Source organism: Glossina fuscipes, unplaced genomic scaffold (assembly GCF_014805625.2).
Source record: "Glossina fuscipes isolate IAEA_lab_2018 unplaced genomic scaffold, Yale_Gfus_2 213, whole genome shotgun sequence".
NCBI classification, from domain to species: Eukaryota; Metazoa; Arthropoda; class Insecta; order Diptera; family Glossinidae; genus Glossina; species Glossina fuscipes.
This window is the reverse complement of record NW_023998556.1, coordinates 325,900-344,746: the sequence shown is the minus strand read 5'-3', so window position 1 is coordinate 344,746 and position 18,847 is coordinate 325,900. Positions and strand designations below refer to the sequence as shown.

Sequence of the window (18,847 nt, the reverse complement as noted above, 5' to 3'; positions counted from 1 at the left end):
CATTTACCTATACCGAGCGGTATGAAGGGAAATATCAACAATAGTAGCAATCTGCTCTGCATAATCAACCACCACTGCAAGCGAAGTTTATACAGCTTGCGCTACCTTCACTATAGTAAGTTATTCTAAGAGAGTTAGAATCAAGTAAAGAGCACTTTAGTAAAGAGAAATTAGAATAGTTAGCTTAAGTCGAGGTTAAGACGGGTTCAGTTAAGTTAGAATAAATTAAGTTAGAGAGAGTTGATCGCGGAGTTAGTTAGGGAGTGGATGTGCTGGTTTGGTTGGTGCGGTTACAATAATGCTGGTGCTAGGACTTAAGAAAAATGTACTTACCTTGGATATAGAAAGAAAAATTGTAAAGGTCAACGAAGAAATATATTGGATATATTTTTTCACGAGAAATGACATTTCAAAGAAAAATAAAAATCTTGTGTGAATTCAACTTGAGAAAAACCCATTTAATCGGTGTAAATAAGTTACATCAAAAACTAAACAAATTTCCTGCGAGCAAAAAACCTGGAACCACTGAGCTACCCCAGCACCAGGTTTTGTGCAAAATTTGCCCTCACAACACTTACTCAGGACGTGTGTTTGGTAAATTGAATTAATTGATTTTAATTTCTATGCTCTTCGAAGGTGGTTGGTGGTTACTTCTTCAACGACCGCTTTGGTGGTCAACGAGTAATTTATTTGCTGCTTTTGGTTGCACTTAATTAACATTCCTAATGCCATATATAATATGGGAGGCCCCATATTTCAAAAACTACGCCATTCCACTCATAGCAATCGTTCGGTTAGTTAACGTAGCCTTTCAAGGCGTACATTTTGCCAGTATGATTAGCTTAACTAGCCAGGTAAGTGATTTGTAAAAGAAACAAGAAGATTTTGCTTGCACAATAGGAATTTTTTCTTTATAGAATCTTTGCACAACAGAGCGCACAAGTCTTTTCACTTTATTAACATCTGGCTCAGCGATGGGTGCTTTACTAACAGGCGTTTTAAGCTCATTTGTACTGGATTATTTTGATTGGTCTTGCGTGTTTCGCGTTGTAGGTTTCATGGGTATAGCGTGGGTAAGTAAACATTGTTCAGCATTGTTAAGGATTGTTAAGCATAAATAAAAAGTATTTTTGATAAAGTGTTACATGAAGAATCTTTGTTTTATTGAGTATTATAAGTAAAAAGTTCTACATATTGTATATATCTATAAGTCAATTTTTGTACTATATCATTATTATATGTTATTATTAAAATGTTCTCTTTTCTCGTTCTTTTACAAATTCTGTGATTCTGCTCTTCTTTTATCTATTTAATTCGTCGTTTCATAAACCGTGTCGAAGTTAATCAATCTTAACCAATCTTAAGCAATTTCAAAATTTAACAAAAATACGCCTTTTTAAGCATTCTTAAGCATAAATAAAATTATGTAAGTATTATTACATTAGATGAATATATCCACAATTTTATTAATACCATGTAGCAAATTACACTACATTGTTTTTTCTTTTCTTTTCAGATAATTAATAATGAAACAATTGTATATCTTTGGGATGGTGCAATATAAATCAATTTGTTGTTATGAAAGGAAAGTAGGTTAATGCTTGTCGGACCCAAGTTCGCCATCTCCCATTGCAAATCATGGACGGAAGAAGAGCAAAAGTAGAGCAGGGTATAGATTACTCTGCGATAGCCCGGTGAGGTTCGATGGAATACATTAAGTTGTTACACGAAATTCGAAGCATTTTTATTTTGTTTATAAATTTCTTGAAAATTGACAAAACAACGTTACAATCTTACAAACACACAAATTATTTTCTATGTTGTGATCCTGTACTATAGAATTCAGTTATCTTCCCACACCTTAAAATTTGCTGTTCACAAATGACTATTATTATCTTATTATTGTATAACTATATTGTCATGATTTGATATATTGTCCATGATTTTCCCTAAGACGCCATTAATTGCCGTCATATTATTACAATACCATAAGTTTAAACCGTGCGTCATTGTGACTGTATACGGATGCTTAAATATATTGTTATAACGCATTACGCGATCTACCACCACACTAACTTCATGACCTATTTGATCCCAGGGTCCTTTTAGCGATGTGAGAACATTTGTTGGTATAATGGTTTGAAAAGGAAAAATTTATTAATGGTAATACCATTTGAGTTCCACCACTTTGTCCGTAGATATACCGTTACTGTAGTATATTTCAGAGGCGGAAAAAGTTTCAATAGTCTTCTGACGTTTCCCATGAGTATCTTGCTTCGTTATATTCTGAATCCAACGTACTTCAGCAAAGCCGCTTGCTGCTATAATAATACCTAAGAGACAGAAAGCATAGATTAAATTCTATTATCTGGCATATTTTAGAACGATTAGTGTGTTTTGGGCTCGTAAGGTAGTGTTGTATTATATATTTTTTAGTGATTAATATAATTGCAATCAAACTCTTTATATTTTGTAGTTGGTTCGCCGTCTTTTTCCTTAGATTTAATTATGAATCAGTTGACTAATCCCGTTGCGTGTGATAGCTCATATATCTTTGAATCAGGGAGTAATCTTTCTGAACAGATAATGATAGCGCATGTAAACTGCTAGAGTTATAAGCCTTCTTTACACTCCACGAAATCTGATGCATTCATGGCTATGGTTGGGGACAAATTTGACCTCACACACATAGGATAAAAATAAAAGGAAACAAAACCCTTTGCCTAAGTAAACATATTGTAAGCACAGACGGTTAATATTTTACAAAAGCATAGGCATACAAACAAGCATACCAATAAGATAAACATAAGTTATACATGAAGGATTTGGAAAAAATCATGCATTGGCGTGGCAAACCATACATAGCAGGTAGTATTATCACTAAGGAAAGTATCTTCATACATGTCGGAGCTGGGGTTGTAACATAGAGAGAGGCAAACACGTTGAAGCCAACGTAACATACGTAACACTAAATGTGTGAGAATATTGGCGGTGATTGCGACTATAAAAGAGCTGTGTCAAAGCAGTCAAAGAGGTAACAGATCTCTAACGAAATATTCCTTTGTGTTTGACTTTACAGACAGGGATTTTTTTTTTGACATACCGATGGGGAATGGCAAGCTCAGCTTTATCGTTATCTCCGAGCAACTGATGGAACCACTCTCCTCGATGACATTTCGAACGGTTAGAGACAATAAAAGCAAATAGAATACAGATAGCAACGGACGAGTGGCCCTATTGTCCCAGGTTAGCTACTATAAAATCTCATGCACATTTTTATAGAATTTCTTTCGAAACTCGGTACGGACGAAACGGGGAAAAGAATATCGAAGAAAAGGACTGAACAGCTGGCTCGCGAATCATCACGCTGGCTTTTCTTTTCCGTCCACACAAATCTCTAATCGCGCTGTGAGGAACTTTTCGACACACCAACTTGATGAAATCTTATGAATTCTGATACCCTTAAAAAGAAAACAAATAAAAACGATTTCTATTGCGAATACGCTTTGTCACTTTGATTAGAACGAGAAAAGAAAAACACAAAAAAATTAAGTTCTACATTGTGATTCTTTCACAAATTAAGTTATACATTGTGATTGTTTCCACAAATTAAGTTCTGCCTGTGGCAAGCATCCGATTGACAAGACCTATATTTATATACGACTATTTTTGGACCATGCCCTATATAAGGGTTAAACTTATACTACATTAAACTGCGTTTTGGGCCAGCTTCCCCGTAAATACGCACGTGACAAACGTGCTTTTATATAAAAACAAGATATAACAAGATTTGTGTTCTATAAGAAAAATAAGAATTATGTTAGACAACATGGTGTATCGTAGGGTCGACCTTGACCGACTATAATGTTCTTAGTTGTTTAGAAGTAGTTTAAAATGAAGTGCATTAGTTATAAAAAAAGTCCCCTTACCGTAATTCTCAGAAATACTAGAAAACATAATTTGATAAAAAAGAAAGTAGTGCATAAAAGAAACTAATTCCTACAAATAAATCTGAGCCAAAAACCGTTTTTAGGCAAGAATTGGATTAGCATCCAGTTTGAGCTGTATTTGGACTTCTTAGCCGCAACGAGATGGAAATCACGTAACAGATAATATATTAAAACTTTAGTTTCTAACAAAGCAAAACGTCAACCCGAGAAAGAGAAATATAAATTAGTATACGATAGACTGGCCATCAGTCACTTAATCACCGACCAATACAATTTCTAGGGCCCAACCAAAAGGTAAATATGTAAATGGTGTTATGTTATCCTTATTCGCCTCCCTAATTCGTTCGGGATCAAATTTGTTGGGATTTTTATAATATTGAGGATCTCGATGTGTACCAAGAGCTGGTATCTAAATAGCGTCACTTTTTCTAATTTCCAACTTTTGACCGGTTTTCAGCTCATAAGTTATATCATCGGGACACACCCGATCCATTGCAGGGGCAACACTCCATTTGCGTAATGTCTCGGAAACTACCATATGCATGTAATACATATTCAGTATTACATCGTAAGTTAAGGGTTTGCCATCCAAATTTGGATCGACATCCTAAATTTCTTGTAAGAATTTTTCTCGAACATCGGGATTTTCCATCACCTCATGGGCAATCAAACATAGTAACGAGGCAGCTGTCTCGAAACCAGCAAAGAAAAATAAAAAGCATTGCCCCACTCGTTGTTATGTGATTTCAAGTTGTCATTTTTTAACATGCCTCTTGCCTCCATTAGCATATTAATCATATCTGGCCTTATAGTATGACTTTCTTTACGATATTTCATCCAAGACTAAATGCATAAAGTATTCCGTTGACGTCTTATTAAATAGCTCGATCCCTAAAAATAGAAAGCTTGTTGCATAAACCTTTTAACATAAATCTTACAAGATTTAAAAAAATACCTTGATTAATTTCCCTGTGTGCACATATAGAAGAAATTTTAAATATTGTTTGATATTTTCTGTCTCCCCTTCGCATTTTTATGACAACTTGTTTCTTTCAATTCGTTGTGTTCGGCGTAGCGGGTTTCTCGCGGCGAGCACTTTGCGCCATTTGATTTAGCACAGGCTCTTATGGGCCGTTTAATGCCCGGCGTTGTTGTTGCCTTCTCGTTTTTCGTATGTTTTTGAGCTTCTATGGTTGTTTGCTTTTTCTTACCGATGTTGTATGTGTGGATGCGTTTACATGCAATTTATGCAAAGTGCATTCCATCCCTTATTTCGATGAATTGCGTGTTATTTGTTTTAATATTTTTTTTTTTTCTGAATATTGTCTTTTGTTTGTCCAATGCTGTTTTTTGTTTCTTTTGCATACTTTAATATGAAAAGTTTATTTTTGTTTAATGGTGATATCGACTTTTCTTTCGTGTGTGTTTTTTATCACTGCACTTCACTCTCGTTTTGGAAAGTGAAGCGTCCCTGCTCGGGCGGCACTTGTGAGGTCGTTCGACCCATTCCCTAAGGCTGCGGCAGCTCAGGGAAGGAGACACAAGAAATTTATATTCACAATGACCCTTCATTTATTCCATAATTATTCCTTCACTTTATTTTATAATTAACTTAATTAAACTGCCTGTCTATACACGACATCGCTACTCGAGAGTATAGTCTCAAACAGGACTCACTGAGGGTCTACTCTCGACTCTAAAACACGACTGACTCACCTCAAACTAAAACTAGCCTATTCTACCCTAGCCTATTTTTATTCTATTTCTATCTTATCTTAATCTATTCTTATTCCATTCCTATCCTATCTTAACCAAGCAATCCCTTCCCGTGGGTTTGGGTTTGTATTAAATTTCCTTATGCATCAATATTTTTAGGTTACTGTTGATTACTTGCTTATTTGATTGCATAGTTATACGTGTTAAAAAAAATAAAAAGGAAAGAAGGGAAAAAAATGATGAATGATGGTTAACCAACCAGTCTGCAGGTACCGCTGAGCCGGGGTTTAAGTTGATATGCACAGTTGGATTGATAGCATCTATGTTTAGTGAATATCAATAATAATAGTCATGATTGACTTTTGTATTATTATTGTTATTATTATTATTATTATTATTATTATTATAAATTTAGACTAATGAAGTAAATTCTTAGACTAAAAAAAAAGACATTGAGCACTAGCAACACAGGCTATCGGCTCTAATTTTAATAAATGTACATTAGATAATGAGCTTAGTAGTATTAATAAAGTAATATGTAGAATTGATATTCGGTTCTGAAGCTGATTTTAAAATGTTCAAAGGGTTAATCGTTCCAAATGCAATACTTCCAGCCAAGGAAAAGTTAAGGCAGTCGCAGAGAATGTGCTTTATAGTGAGAGTTTGTCCACAGCGAATTCTTGAAAATGTTTTGATCTTGGTTTTCGCAACATTTGTTGGATATAAAGGTGGAGTTAATTGAGGGTTAATGGAAGAGTAGTGTTAATGATGATACTGTAAATTTCCTTCTGAAATTTTCTCTTTCACTTTTCTTCCAATGTATCTTTGAAGATCCAACTTTTCCTTGACATCATCCACAACTAGAGGAGCAGAAGCAGCATACTTCGCCGCTCGATCAGCCCGCTCATTTCCCAATAAACCGATGTGACTTGGTACCCATAACATTTTAATTTTTCCGTCGTTTTTTTAGACGTTTTATGGAAATTTTAGCCCCTGACGAGTTTGATATCCCTCGTCCAATAGATTCGAGGATGTTGATTGCCTTTGTGCTATCTTTTCCTTTTGTAAAAATGTATACAACGTCTGCGTAGAGACAATGTTCCACTCTTGGTACCCGGCAAAGAATTTTGCTAATTTCATAGGAGGCGATCTGGAAAAGCGTGACAGAAAGGGAAGATCCTTGCGGAATGCCATTCATTGGCAGAAAGGAATCAGAAAGATGATTGTTGATTCTAACTTTAAACCGCCGATGCGACATGAATGATTTGATGTAGTTCAAAAATTTGGGTCCAAAATTCCATGATTTCAAGAGTCTTAAACAACATGAAGACCAACTCTGTTAGATCAATTTAGAGAAACGTTACATGATTTCGTTCGTAAATTGCTTTGCTTGTAAAATAATCAATATGTAACAGAGCGTCGATGCACCCTCTACCCCGCTTGAAACCACCTTGTTGCTTTGTTATCAGGTTCTTGAACTCAAGAAACCAAAATAATCTAGATGCCATAGTCTTTTCCAATATCTTTGAGAGGTAAGGTAAAAGAGAGATTGGGCGATAATCCGATGCGATGGAGACATTTTTTGACTTTGGAATTGGAGCAACTGTTGCCAGTTTCAACATGTACGGCATATGGCCAGCCAAAATACCGTATTATATAGGTCCAGTAATTTCTTTTTACTTGAATTAGACAGCGCACTGTTCATTTGAAAGGAGATGCGGTCTAGATCAGGTGTCCTCTCCTTCGGTTTAGAGAGACAACTTTCAAGTTCTAAGGTAGATATGCAATTTTCCAGGAAGTTGGCATCTGTCAATACAATTTGAAAGAGAAATTGGGGTCCTTTTATTTTCGATGAAAGCACTGGAAAATAAATTGTAGAGTTCTTGCTGAGAAAACGATTGCGAAGGTGGGATATAGAGCGAAAGCACTGTAAATTTTATGTTTAACATTATTTGTATCGCTGCGGCTCGTATGTTTGAGCTTGAATTTATGCGTTCGTGAGGTATACTTTGATTTTTTCAATATTATCTTTGGCGGGTAATGGGACTGGTTTGGCAACGTAATTTTTGGTTGATGGTAGAACAGATTTTTCATTGGAAGGAGTTGGAGTTAAAGGCTTATTAAGCTCGATTTGCGACGCAACAACAGCGTAGGTGTTGCTATTGCTAATTCTTTGGGTTCCAGATGGATTCATATCCCGGTACTTGCGTCGCGCTTCACCCATGCTACAGTAATTTTGTGTTTTGATTTTTAGAATTCCACGCATTTGTATAAAACGTGGGCGTTGTTTGTCTAACGCCGAATGTTGATCGTTGCAATTTAAGCGCAAGCTACGCGTACAGTTTCCAGAGTGTGGATGAAGACAGTTAGGACAAGATGGAGCACTGGTGCATTTTTTTGCCGTATGACCCAGGCGTTGGCAGTTTGTGCACCTCATAGGATTTGGAATGTTGAGTTCTACTTTACATTTGTACCAAGCTACATCAACAGTTGGCGGTAGCCGATAGCGGTCAAAAGTCAAAATAATTCTTCCTGTAGGGGAGCGCGTTTTTCCATCGTCATTTAATTTGGTGAATTGATAGACTTCAGGCATTCCTTCACTGCCCATTTCGCGAAGAATTTCATCTTCCGGCACATGCTTCAATCATGGGGCATAAACTACGCCTTTAACCGAGTTCAGTTTGTCATGCAGTTTAGCGGATATAGCACATAAATTAGCTAATGATTTCAATTTTATGAGCTTTTCGGTTGCGCCCGGGTTCCCAGCGATGACAAGTAAATTCCCATCGCGTAGAATCGATATAGAATCTATATATGTTCTAATGCCATCTTGTGCTTTTTTAATGGCAAAAGGGCTGATTTGCGAAATTGTAATGGAGGGATCAGTTGGAGAAATCACAACACCGGAAAATCGGAATTTTTAATTTTTTTTCTTTGTGGAAACACGTCTGCTAATAGATGAAATCTATTTGAGTTTTTATCTGGCGGCTCCGGGGCCATTATGCCTTATGGTTGTCTATTATTTAGTAAATTATGAAATAACCACTCACTTAAAAAGGTTTTGGGGACTGCTGAGGATAATGACAATTGTTTTCAATATTTTATGTTTATTTTTCTTTTATGTTTTTTGCTTTTTTTTTACTTTTTTATTACATTTACAGAAAACAAAAGCAAATATCGTATTTGCGATAATCAGTTTTTCCAAAACTACAGCAAACACACGAGATAAACACACAAAAACACCGAAAGTAATTAAAATATCGTAGACGAAAAACAAAACGCGCACTATTCAAAACACAAGTCGATGTCAACTGTGACTTTCGTAATGTGCACCTTATATACTAAAATGTAATTACAAATAATATTTTCGTTACTAATAGTTAATATTAGGTCAAATACAAATAAATGCTAATGGCAACAATAAAACATGTAAGTGCTTACGCATTAGCGGAAATAAAATATAACCATGTAGGTCAACAATAAATACGCTCCCTAAGATTAGATTAAAACTAAGTAGGTATATTAAATACATTACAGTTCTAATTTTTCGAAACAACTTGAAGCCTGTTGAATCGCTGTAAACCAAACTCGTCGGAAAGTTAAAAATGAAAGGTATGGCAGAGGTGTCTTCAGACTTCGAAATTATCGCAGCACTTTTTGTCAAAACAAACACATTGTAACTGCTCGAATTTCTAAAGCCGGAAATGTGGCCTAAACACTGATATAAAGGCTGGATTGCATCTTCACATGCAAGCCAGCAATATAACTTTAACTGGTCTGTTGAGCAGTGGTCAAAATTAAGCTGATGAAATAGTTCGCGATCATATTATTGTCCAGATACTGCATGATACTGTTAGAATAGTAGCTGGACAAAAATCTATGCCAACCTTGTTAAAAGGTGTGTGGATTGCAGAATCGTATGAAGCCATAACATTACTTTCTTAATATTATTGTGCTCTCGAAAGTTTAGGAAGAAAATAATTGAGGAAATCATTAAGTATACCGCGTATTATAGTCAATTAGTAACAACATAGCCAAAGCTTATTTAATTTCGATTAGGTTTTATATTCGTTTTTTATTATCTCCGTAGCACGTTATATACATAATCGAGTGAAGAGAGAGGAAAGTGGTGGTGGACCCCGAAGCGTAACTTCGTTAGAGACGGAGTTTGAAGATATGTAGAAAACCAAACCAATATTCATATCGTCCGTGCTTCATTGTTTAAAATTCACTTTTTTATTATGTTTATAATAATAAACTTATAAGCTGAAGTTACGAATATAAGTAATTTTAGAGTATGTAAAAAAATTATCAAAATTGAAACAAATCTTAATATTTATCTTTAAGTCTTAATAATTAACGAATCATTCAAATTATTAAATTTAAAATTTAAACAAAAAATTAACAAATCGTTCAGCGCTTGTTGAATAAAAAATTAATTACTATACATGTGTCTGACGCTTTCCTAGCATTTTCACCATTATCAATCAATCAAAATAAGTTTTTCATATTGTTCAAAATTTCTATTTGTTTAATCGCTCATGCGCACATTATAAATGATGAAGGCTTACGCAAGTTATCCGCTTCCCTTAACCTAATCTTAATCTGTCTTTTGAGTATTTTCAGCTTTAAATTTGCGCAGCGAAAACACATACTAATTACACCTGTTTAAAAACGCTAAGCATATAAATCAATGGAAAAAGATGGGCAACTGATAGGATCTCTGGAGCGCGTAGACGAATACTTCCAAGTGGAACGCGGATGTATCACCAACTTCACGAGACGAGGGGGGCGTGTCTGATCGCCTTAATCGTTATGCAAGGGGCCTTTAATAGCACCTCATAGACGGCTGTAGATAGAGCCTTGGAGTATAAAAATCAATTATTATCACTTGGATACTGACCCGCTTGTCTCTTTGCCTCTTTATGAAAATAGGGTGCTTTTGTTATCCTTAGCGTGAGAAACGTAGATTTATTCTTGGTATCTCCCTTCTAATCATATGAATTAAGGCTACTATTGATTCGTCTACATTACTTGGTGAGATAAGTTTTATTGTCCCGAACCGCTTCTCCAGGCACTTCATGTTCACTCAGCTAAGCTGTTTAACCCGTTCAAAGTAGTTCCCAGAATCCAAATTTGCAATTTGCTTCTGTGTTGTGGGTTTGCTTCTGTGCTAGTTGTGTACATGCTTTTTTTTTCCTTTTTATTTATTTATACATGAATTATTATTTAATAAATATTACATTTTTTTTACTTGTCTGTATTATTTTTTTTCTTGTTCCCTTTATACACTTGATAGTAGTTTTTAATATTAATTTGTATAAGTCTTACTACTAGGAGTCAACTGAATTAGTCTGTTAATTTGTTTTAGTTCATGTATAAGTAAATAAAATAATAAATAAAATAAAATTAATCGATATGCTGAATTCCAGGCTTGTTACTTCAGAGCCGGCAGAGACATTCTTAACTATCAAGGCTAATAAAGGCTGGCCCGAATGGGGCGTACTCTCTCCTCTTATTTGAACCGTGGACATAGATGAGCTGCTAGCGAATTTAAACGACCTGGAACTCAAAATAGTAGATTATGCGACTTGGCAATCTCCGTGACGGGCTGGCATGAATACACACCCGTGTATTGCTATTTTAACAAAGTGAAGAATTTCGCTACTTTAACAAAGTGTTTACAACTGTTTAAGACTGTTTAATGACATTTTATATACTTTCAATCCGGAATTTCGCTATTTTAACAAAGTGTTTACAACTGTTTACAACTGTTTAAGACTGTTTAAGACTGTTTAAGACTGTTTAATTATATTTTATATACTTTCGATCCGGTATCCGTTTGCTGGTGGAATCGTTAAGAAGTATAGCGGGTGATCAACATGGCAGTTCGGTTTTCGAGTAAGCAGCGCTTAATAACTCACTCTTTATAATTATGTATTAATTATTTTCCTTCTTCCAGCTTTTTCTTACAGAAAAATATGTTATCATACTTTTTGCACATAATGCGTCAAAAAAGTGGAGGTTCCAGTTTTGTTTCCGTTCAATTATTACAAACTTTGAATATTCTCTTCGAAAATATACGTAAAGAAACTTCACTATGTAGGTTGATGCTAACTTAGTGAAACATTATAATAATTATTAATAGCTTCTTATTTTATTCTTAGATTATTCGTTAAGTAACAATCACGTAAACGTAATCGAGCATAAATTTGACTTTTCTGTTTCTTTCTTTCCCGTTGATGGAAAGAGTTCGCCACCACTGAACTCGGTGGAGGCAATTATGTCATTGCTGTATCGAGTAGCGAAATTTTTAACATCTATTTCGAGGCCTTGACTGGCACTTTGTTTCTTTTGTTGCTTTAAATAGGCTGTAGCATCATTGGCGAACTTATTCATTAACTGCAACATTTGTCGCATTTTACTGCCGGTAAAAGCTGGGCTCAAAGTGCTGCGCATATCTTTCCAACGACTATCTTTCATCATAAACAATGAAGAAACAAAAAGATTATTTTTATCTTTTTCATCACCAAAGACCGTACGGTCGTTAACAAAATGATTAAAATCTTGACAGTTATCTGTTTTAGCAACTCGGCATCTCGTATTAAGAGCACCGGTTGTCGTTGATCGAAAAAGCCATAAACTCTGCAAATATAAAAAATTTATAGACATTTTTTTTATTGGATATCGACAAGCATATTGTATACACATTAAGGCAGTATTTATATTTGTTCACCAGCGATCAGAGTAAGATAAAAACATTTCAATTCAATTAATTTTCACAAAATCTATGTAAAATGGCGTAAAACTTGAAAAACTAGAATGGTAGGCTGAAATAAAAAAGGGAAAAAAATTAAATGTCTATGTTTATTGAGGAGTAATTCAAATTCAAGATTAATTAAATATAGAGAATTAAGAAAAGTAAGTGGAAAAGTCTCCAAACTGTACAACTTTAGAGCTTGACACGCCGACTTCCATTTAACGACTAGCTTTTCTTTCTTTGTATTTCTCTGCAACATTACTCCGTCTGTTTAGCTATTTGTTATTGTCTCGCCTAGGAAGCTGGTGTCTTCTACACTCCTCGCATGTATGAGAACTTTGGTAGGATTAAACTGTACTACCCCTATATTATCTTCGCAAAATCCTTAAACTCGTATATATGTATGGTATGATGGATTTCTTCCCGTGAGCAATGGGTATTTTGCCGTTGATCAGAGTGTTGTACGGTAAAATAACAATTATATCCCTCCATGAAAGCCAAGGGTAAGTAACCACAGACTACGTAACTAGTTAGCTTATACTGATAGGGTTTTCTGTGACTTTACGGATAGGGGATGGATTGGTTCAGCTTAATTGCCATCCTCGAAAAACTGATGGATAGTCGTTTTGTGACGTGGATCGGTTAGGGACGGACGAGTGGCGGTGTAGGCCGAGGTCGGCTGCTGTGACATCCGCGACATATTTTTGTCTCTTAAAGAAACCCGCGATACGGGAACGTGAAAGATAGTCATAGTCGGTCGGAACCAATACGAAATATTCAAAGCAACATTCAAGGAAAGTCTGGTCACCACGCTGGTTTTTCCTCCTACGTCTCTTAAAATTCGCTTGAATATTATAATCTCTCCGTAAATAAATAGATAGAAACTAGGAACAAACCCGAATGTCCAAGTAAATTTTATTCTATAAATATTCTTGGAAAGAGTCTTGGATTGGCTGAGTATACCTTCCCCAAGAAGACTCGTTACAACCTCCACCAATTATTTATTAAAAAAACACGACAAATTTGAACTTTTTGTGGTATCAATAAGACGTCTACCAATTATTTATTGTCTTGTGGTTTGCGGTGCTATCGCCGGTTTTTGGAGTACATTGTTATGTATCTTATGGATTCGGTTAACACACCGTCTGCTTTTAGACTCTACAGGTGAGGAATATTTTGTACTCTGGGCAGACATTTGTGCGGACGGATTTGTTATCGCTGGTAATACTAACAAGAAATTAATGGCCGTATCTACCATAACGAGCAAAAATCCAAAAATTTTTGTTTAAAAAACCAACTTGCGTTCCACCGCGCTCTACGCTGCACTGCGCGTTTCTGCTCCGACCAATTTGACCCATTTTCAATATCAAACTACGTGCAGAAATTTTCAATGTTTCTACAAACTTTGAAGCCGATGTCTTCATTTTTGCGTCCAGGAGAGTGTCAACACGCACATACATAGACGGACAGACGGACAGAAATGACTAAACCAACAAAGAATTTCACGCTAATCAAGAACTTATATACCTTATAAGGTCTCCGAAGGTTTTTTTTGGGTGTTACATACGTTATGGGAAAAACGAAATGAGTATGCCCCATGAATGAATTCATCAAATTGTGCAAGCGAGGAGCGGCCGACTAGTAAAACAATTGGCATACTGCCAAATAAGAAGCGAGAACAGATAGCAGGGCAATCAAATACGCCCCATTCACAATGTATTGAGGCAAACTTATCAAATTCTACCAAAGTGTATTCTGAGCATAGAGCTAGTAAAGGACGATGAACAGGATAAAAAAAAAAAATTGTATTTAAAAATTTTTACGTACGAGAATAATCTATTTCTAATATAGCAATTCAATTGCAACAATAACCATTTTTGTATATATTTTTCAGGAATTTAAGATCAATACTAAAAGTACCATTCCATAGCCTTTTTGACCGTTCTTCGTCATCAAGCAGCTTCATTAAAACGACTGGCTTGAAATTCCCATCCAGTAGATAAATTCAGGGCCATAATAGCTTCCTCGAAACAGGCAGTGGGTGCAAATGATCGAAAACTACTTCTTGTAAATGGCTTTCAACTCCTTCCATTTCACGTAAAAGCACAGAGCGCTCACGTTCGACTTCAGATTCGCCTAATTTTGATTTTTGTATAAAATCAGCTAAAAATTTGACAAGCATTTGGCATAGAAAACCGTTTGTTCACGGGAAGTGCATTTAAATAGTTAACATGAGTTTAACTTACCTTGAATGCCATATGCTGCAAAAAGTAGGCAATGCCCTTGTTTTGTGGATCTTAGAAAGAGAACTCTAAGAAATAACGATCCATATTCCGATTAATCAGAAAAGACTCATCTTTAGCCGAAATAAACGAACAGTTTGAATGCTTGTGAAGCCGTTCGTCGACAAGTTCATATAATATTTCAAAAGTGTGACTCATTCTTACAGTTTTTCAAATCTTTACTTGCACTCGTTTGAACGTTAAAAAGTGACGTTATCTTCAGTATACTCTCTTCTTCTTCCAAAAACTCACTTTGTGTTCTTAAGTTTTAACAATTCTTTACATTTGCTTAACTCCGTCAATTACTTCCACCAACTTGCTTTTTCTCTTAACTAATGTAGTTTATTTTTTAATTTTTTATTCCTTATTCTCTCTTATCCTTCTGTGAGTCACGAAATCAACAACAATAAAAAGATCTTATTAATTTTTACAGGCGACTGTCGCTATGATTGAGGTCTTGCTTTTTGTAGGTGACAATTGATTATCGCCAGGAGGCTAGTTGTGTACAGTTATCGCCAAATGTTCGCATAAAATTCGGTGTCTAACGCCGATTAAAAATGTACTCCCAATCTTTTGTAATATTATTTAAAAAATGGATTGTTTAACTTTTTTTCTCCAATCTGTTTTATGCTGCGTGTATATATGTAAGATATTCACAAAAACGGAGTCGTTGTATCTTTTCTGGACAAAGATTTTAGTAAATAATGAGTACTTGAATTTGACGTTAATTAAATCAAATTGCAGACACAAACATAAAGCTCGACAAAATTTAAAAAAAAACCTAGGACGAACCGAAGATGGCGTTGAATTCGAAAGGACATATTTAGATATATTTTCTTTAGAAAAATAACACATTTACTTATTGGTTTATTGCGAACGTGTTTGCATAAAATCAATGTTTAACATTGATGACATGATCAAAACAATCATTTGTAATATTAGTTTAAAAAGTTATTCAATTTTCAGTTGCATATATCTTTATTCTCTATATTGATTGTATACATATATATCTACTCTTGCTATCATCATAATAGAAATCGATAAGAATACCATAAGTAAAACCAGGAATACTATGAATTGTCCTCTCCCAGATGAACAACTTCAGACGTAAGCAAAGTTGTAAACATTGGCGAGGAAGTCGTCGCTTGTATGTTTTATGTAAACAGACTACGTTTGGTAAACAACACAGGCATGCAAAACGAAATGAAAATTTTCAGCATTCTCTTTTTGCAACTCTACTCGAAATACGACGCCCATTTTTGGTGGGGAAAATCCGTGAAAATTTTCTTTAAAAAGTTACAAATTGGGCAAAAAAATCTTTTGTAAAGTGACTAATTACTGAATTTCACGTCCATCGTCATCAAAAGTGCAAACATAGCCTCTGTGCGTTTTTTCGCAATCAAGAAGCAGCTTTTTGCGCTGCAAATAATCTACAACAGCGGCTGGATGGTCTGCACGGCGTGGCACACCATCTGCTGCTATCAATCCTACTCCGGCACAACTTGCTTCGACAGTTTTTCGTTTCCTTAGACACCAAACATTGGCAGTTTAGGTTTCTTTTTTCGATATTCTGAACTGATAAAACTTTCTTCGTCTTTGTCTGTTTTCAACAAATTCTTTCTCAACATCCTTCTTCCTAATATCTCTTTAGGTAAGTCAGATTGTTTTGCAGTATAGCATTTAAGCTAATACGAAGACAAAAACTTGTCCTACCCGTAAGAGATTGAGGCTGGTAAATATAGTTTTAAAAAGACGATACGATAAACGCAAAATTCATAAATGTTCAGATAGTGCAAAGGAGAACTCCAGCTGATGATCATCCTTAAAATGGAGCCCTTACCCTTCTTTGCAATGATGAATAATAAAAACAAGTGCGTCTAAATTCTGACCTCTTCTTTTTCGGTTATAATAAATATTTTGATCTGCCAGGGTTCTTAGAACAATTTAGGACAACTAATAATGGCAAAGCAAAACTTCTCCTTGACAATAGCTAGAATGTTCATAATTTTTTAAAGGACGACTTCACTTCCAAACGTGCAGAGGCATATATTCCTAGAAATTTCACCGAGAAATTTTGTAAAATTCGTAACATTCCAATATCTATGAAAGAAAATGATATTTTAAAGAACGCAGAGTCCGAAAGCAAAATAAACTCAGTCACCAGAGTATATCACGGAGACCCTTCCAATAATAGCAACTTCATCACATAACGGCATTAAAATTGGCTTTAAGCAAAGGGAAATTCCCAAAACCATTCAATTCAATTTTTGTATTCTCCTAGCAGATTACTTTAAGCCATCTCTTAAATTTTGTTTCCATTGCGGCAGAATTGGTCACATTGCTAAATTCTGTAAGAGCAATGAATCCCACTGTCCTAGTCCTGGCAAATCTAAAGCTTCCTTGCAGGATAATTGCACACAAACTAAATGTCTTACCTGTGGCGCGTCTGCCCACCATGTTCGTAATAAAGGATGTCCGAAAAGAAAACAAGACCAAGTAAAAGAAATAATGTTCATTCAACATATCTCGTTCCGTGAGAAATACACCGTAAACGCTTTTGCCTCAATAATGATTGGGAGGAAAATTTTCCACCCATAAATAACAACAATCTCAAACAACATAAGAATTACTACTATTAACGATGTTAACAAGACTTTAACGAAAAAGAATTTCAATCATGTAGTCAGGCAAAAGTCAAACCTCCAATACTCCAAGAGGGCAAACCACTCCTCTCACTCTAACTTCATCCCACTATTTCCCCCAAGCCTGCTGCACTCTACAATAATTATAAATATACTGAGATGCAGAAACATCTGAGCAAAATTTTCAAATTGGTCTCTTCAGATTTCAGTGGAGACCACCCTAAAAGTCTTTCCGCTGAAACGTTAGCCCTTAAATCATTCTATGATGAACATGATTCTTCTTTAATTACAAATGATATCCTTCTTATAATACAACGTCCAAAGTTTTAGGCCCAACGCACGCTCTCTGGACTTTTATCTTAACTCCACTAGCATAGACTTTGCCATTTTTATAAGATTTTTTTATCAGACGAGAACGTGTCTGTACATAAATGTCTTGTCGGTGATTATGGAATGGTGGCCATCCGCATTAAGAAAAGTATCCGTTTTAAGCAAACCTCACACATTGTCAGCATTAAAACTTCATCTTCCGTACCCTGTTACTTCAAATCACACATTCCTATTCAGATTTTCCGTAATGATATGCAACGGCTTTGTGGTTTTATCGAAGGTTTTTGAAAAGTAGTTCTTGCCCGCGATTTCAATTCGAGACAGTCTCGAACAATAGAAGTAAAACCATCTATTACATCATGAGCTTCAGTAGTTTTCTTTGTCTTCACTCTAATGACTCTTCCGTGACTGGTAATGCTTTAGATCTAACCTTCTCAAATTTAAATAATGTTACTTTTCAATGGGACAGTTTTACCAGGAAATCATATCGGCCCGAATCTACCTACAGACCCATGTCATGTGGTCTTTTCTGGGATTTTGCGCAAACTGCAAGCGGCTCCAAGCAAAAATTTAGCAAATATGCTAACTGCATAACTTTAAGAAAGTTCAAAAAGAATGGAAGAAAGCGGTAAGGAAAGCAAAAATGATTCATTGTGCTCAAAAAATTCATCTACTTTGTACAAATAATAACTGAAAACAATTTTGGAAATTTTTAAATGGTCATTGTCAGATGAACTGAAGAACCTAAAATGGAATGATGCCCCATCTAGAATGGCTTAAAAACTAGGTAGCCACAGCCAATGCTAGATTCCTTCCCTCTCCTCAACATTCTGCAGGCAGGGGGTCCGCTTTCTTGTTGGGAGAACTTGTTCACGTCTTTCAACGGAGAAACTAGTACTATGTGTCTCAATGAGGTTATCTTCACAAGTTCAAGTAAAAAGTGGACGGCAACAAAGTCGTAATGCTGACTTTAGACATCAACAAAGCTCATGATTGTGCTGATCTGAGTAGACTTGGTAAAATCCTGAGTGATTTTACGCTCCGCTACAGCTGGAAACTTTTAAGAATTGTCAGCCTGGAACAAGTGTCATCACACTCATGAAAACGTTGCAAGACGCACTTCCCCCAAAGAAAACTTTAAATGTGACAAATTCTTAGTCCGATGAA

General features: G+C 35.5%; 1 protein-coding gene and 1 pseudogene across 2 annotated transcripts; one reads left to right on the top strand and one right to left on the bottom strand.

Annotated features, from left to right (window-relative positions):
• Window positions 1-331: 331 nt before the first annotated feature.
• LOC119642076 (solute carrier family 17 member 9-like) lies at window positions 332-1,830 on the top strand. 2 transcript variants are annotated; one of them, XM_038041044.1, is made up of 4 exons: window positions 332-854; window positions 918-1,073; window positions 1,341-1,426; window positions 1,517-1,830. In XM_038041044.1, exons 1-3 carry the CDS (start codon window positions 726-728, stop codon window positions 1,362-1,364), a joined length of 309 nt encoding a protein of 102 aa, XP_037896972.1. In that variant the 5' UTR covers window positions 332-725; the 3' UTR covers window positions 1,365-1,426; window positions 1,517-1,830. The 2 variants fall into 2 exon arrangements, with proteins under 2 accessions (XP_037896972.1, XP_037896971.1); XM_038041043.1 differs by lacking the exons at window positions 1,341-1,426; window positions 1,517-1,830 and having other exon boundaries at window positions 332-545; window positions 637-854; window positions 918-1,328.
• A 201-nt stretch (window positions 1,831-2,031) lies between these two features.
• On the bottom strand, window positions 2,032-17,165 carry LOC119642067 (annotated as a pseudogene).
• Between the last annotated feature and the right edge of the window lie 1,682 nt (window positions 17,166-18,847).